The sequence below is a fragment of the Cyprinodon variegatus genome, unplaced genomic scaffold (assembly GCF_000732505.1).
Source record: "Cyprinodon variegatus isolate N-32 unplaced genomic scaffold, C_variegatus-1.0 Scaffold2090, whole genome shotgun sequence".
NCBI classification, from domain to species: Eukaryota; Metazoa; Chordata; class Actinopteri; order Cyprinodontiformes; family Cyprinodontidae; genus Cyprinodon; species Cyprinodon variegatus.
In genome coordinates, this window is record NW_015152543.1 from 2,761 (window position 1) to 5,686 (window position 2,926).

A 2,926-nucleotide genomic window follows, 5' to 3' on the forward strand; every position below is an offset into this window, starting at 1 on the left:
GTGAGGAGAGCAAGGCCATCGGGGGGCTGATAGACGTCCGTCCTGCTGATAGACGTCCGTCCTGCTGATAGACGTCCGTCCTGCTGATAGACGTCCGTCCTCACAGGTTCTTCTGTTGGACTCTGGATGTTTCCACCTGGCCGAGACGCACAGCTAAAGCTCAATGAGAACAAAGCTGCAATTCTTTAGAAGCATGAGGGACCTTAGGTCCACCTTCATCCACAGAGGCATCATCATCCACCATGATAACACCCGCCGCAGCGCCACCGAGGTCCGATCCCTCCCTTCCAACCTGGTTCTGAATGCATTCTGTCTCAGTCTGAGGTGGATCCAGGTGGTTGAACATCTAACCAGCCCCTCAGTAAAGCTCAGCGGATCTAAAACTATCGGAGGCCCAGAACTCGGAGCTTTTCCCTTCTTCCTTACCGGCCCGGTTCGGAGCGCTCCCTGGTTTAGTTCTGATGGCTTCTTCTAATCCACAGTCCAACAGAAGAACCTGGAAGGACGGACGTCCATCAGCCTCCGGAGGGCTTTGCTCTCCTGACAGATCTCCACAGAAACGTGAAATCCTGCAAAGTGTTTCAGGATCCCTGGTACCTGTCCGGTTCTGTGTGGACCGGTACCAGGGACCGCTCAGAACCGGGCAGGTACCAGGGTCCAGGTTCCGCCCCCTGATTGGCTGAGGGCTTTTCTGTTTTTTTCTCCACTTCCTCCTCCTTCTACAACATTTTCTGCGTTTTTATTAAAGCTGTTGATGAAAAGTAGTAGAAACCTTTATTGATCAGGCAGCTTTAGATCATACCTTTTTAACAATAAATTCAGTATTTATTCTGCAGTAAAACCAAAATAAAATGTTGAAGAGGTTTTTGGGAACTAGAGGATTTTATCAGGTGACAGAAATCAACCCAACAGTAAAAGTTTCGGTATTTTTCTTCATCTCAAAGTAAAAATGAGTCCAAAGTGAAGAAGATGCCCAGGGCTACCATCGTCCTGTCTTTTCGTTTCCATGGCGACCGCATCCTGAAGTGCAGGATTTTAGGTTTCCGTGGAGATCTTATCGATGGACTTCAGGAGCTGAGAGACCAAACGGAAAGTGTCTGCTTCCTGCAGCAGCTGCCTGAGGGTGAGAACAGACACAGCGCTCAGCTGAGGTTTGGCTCCACCTGGTGGAGGCAGAAGAAACTACAACTAAAACCTGTCCATTGAGAAAATGACTTCAATGCTCAGAGCTGCTGTACCTCGGCTCAAGTTTCACCAGAAAGGACTGCTCCATGGCAGACATGGGCAATGTGGAGTCAACAAGTCATCTCCATGTCATGTTTTTGTTCTACCACTGCCACTGAAGCAGGTGAGTCCAATCTTCACCATGAATTAACCTGTGCAGATTGGACTCACCTGGTTAATTGGCTGGGTAGATTAAATACATGACATGGAGATGACTTGTTGACTCCACATTGCCCATGTCTGCTCCATGGTTACGGCGCTGAATCTGCCTCCTCACTGAAAATCACCTGCTAACTTTGACTGCCCCACACACCTTCCAGTAATACTATGCTTGCGAGGACCGACACGCTGGCGCTAAGCCCTACAGTCGCGGTTCATTAACTAAACACACATAAGCTCTCCCTGGTTGCCTGCTGGTGTATTGAGGGTGCACGGGTGTGTACGCCATGGTGACTTACCGTCTTCAGTCTGTTGGCGTCATTGCTGGGTTCAAACCCGAGGAAACGCTCAGTCAGCGCTTAAAACGCCAGAGTTATGTGAGGAAATCAGGAATAATGGAGCCTGAGGGGAGGGGCTTCATCTATTTATTGAGGGCTGTGGTAAGAAGAGCGGCCATTTTGTTTTTCTGTTTCTTTGTTACATTGCTAGAGTAACTAGAGGCTGAGGCCCAGAGGACTTTGTACATTTATATAGTTTGGCTGAAACCCTCCTTTGAATTGATGAGCACAATAAACTACCAACACTGGTTACCCGACTGAGACTGGATTCTTGGAGAACCAAGAACCCCGTCACAGTCACATGATCAGATCCTCTGACTGAACCTCTGGCCTCCAACCAGACTAACCAGTAAACAAACCAACATGGAGGCAAACAGCAGGCCCTGGTAAAACATCTGGATGGAACGACCCAGTTCACGCATGTCTCTGCAGTTACTGACCTGATGGAGGAGTGGGCGTGGCTTGCTGACTTATTTAGGTAATCCGATGCCATCTGAGCATTTTGTCTCATCGTCATGACAACCTGAGATTCTGCAGCCTTCAGACGCTCGTTTTCTGCCCGTAGGGAGTCCATCTCCACCTGGATACACAAACAAACAGTATGATGTCCAGACTGACCTGCTGGTTCTATTCAAGCTATACCGATTCAACCTAAATGAGACAAACAGAAGTTCCAACATTAACAGCAATATCCCGGACAAGACCCCGAATGATTGGTCACAGCTAGAAAAAGGTTCAGGTGAAAGAAGTGGAGCCTGCCCGCCTCTGACACTCCGTGTTTTCAGGTGTACTTCTTGAATCTATTAATTTAAACTTTAATTTGGACAATAATAGGAATGTAATGGAAATTATTTCTTTACAGGTTCTTAGTGTCTGAAGAAGCTGGAACCATAAGGCAGCTCTGTCCATGTGACCACCGCACAGAGTAGGAACATCTTTGACATTTTAAGCTAATGGCAGGAGAATTTCCGCTATTGAGGATTAATAAAGTATCTCTATATCTATTGAACACATTTTTTAAAGTTTTTCTTTTAATCACAGATGGATGTTTTTATCTTCCAATAAGAAAAGTATTGATAAAGATTCCTCCAACAGTCGATCAGATGATTGAGGAAAACATTTCCCTGATATGGGCTTTTTATCTAACCTTAATCTGCCGGAGAGTTAACCCTTTCATCTTCTTCACTTTTCAAGGTTTTATCTGG

At 46.6% G+C, this 2,926-nt stretch overlaps 1 protein-coding gene across 2 annotated transcripts in view; it reads right to left on the bottom strand.

Moving 5' to 3' along the window:
• Positions 1-714: 714 nt before the first annotated feature.
• sdccag3 (serologically defined colon cancer antigen 3) overlaps positions 715-2,926 on the bottom strand; it is a 12,938-nt gene continuing 10,726 nt past the window's right edge. Inside the window, exons 8-9 of one of the 2 annotated variants that reach the window (XM_015405260.1) lie at positions 2,162-2,301; positions 715-1,113 (exon numbers count right to left, since the gene is read on the bottom strand). In XM_015405260.1, the coding sequence (XP_015260746.1) occupies positions 1,068-1,113; positions 2,162-2,301 (186 nt within the window). In that variant the 3' untranslated portion in view covers positions 715-1,067. Of the gene's footprint in view, positions 1,118-2,161; positions 2,302-2,926 lie in introns of both variants that reach the window. The other variant, XM_015405259.1, reaches the window with a different exon arrangement.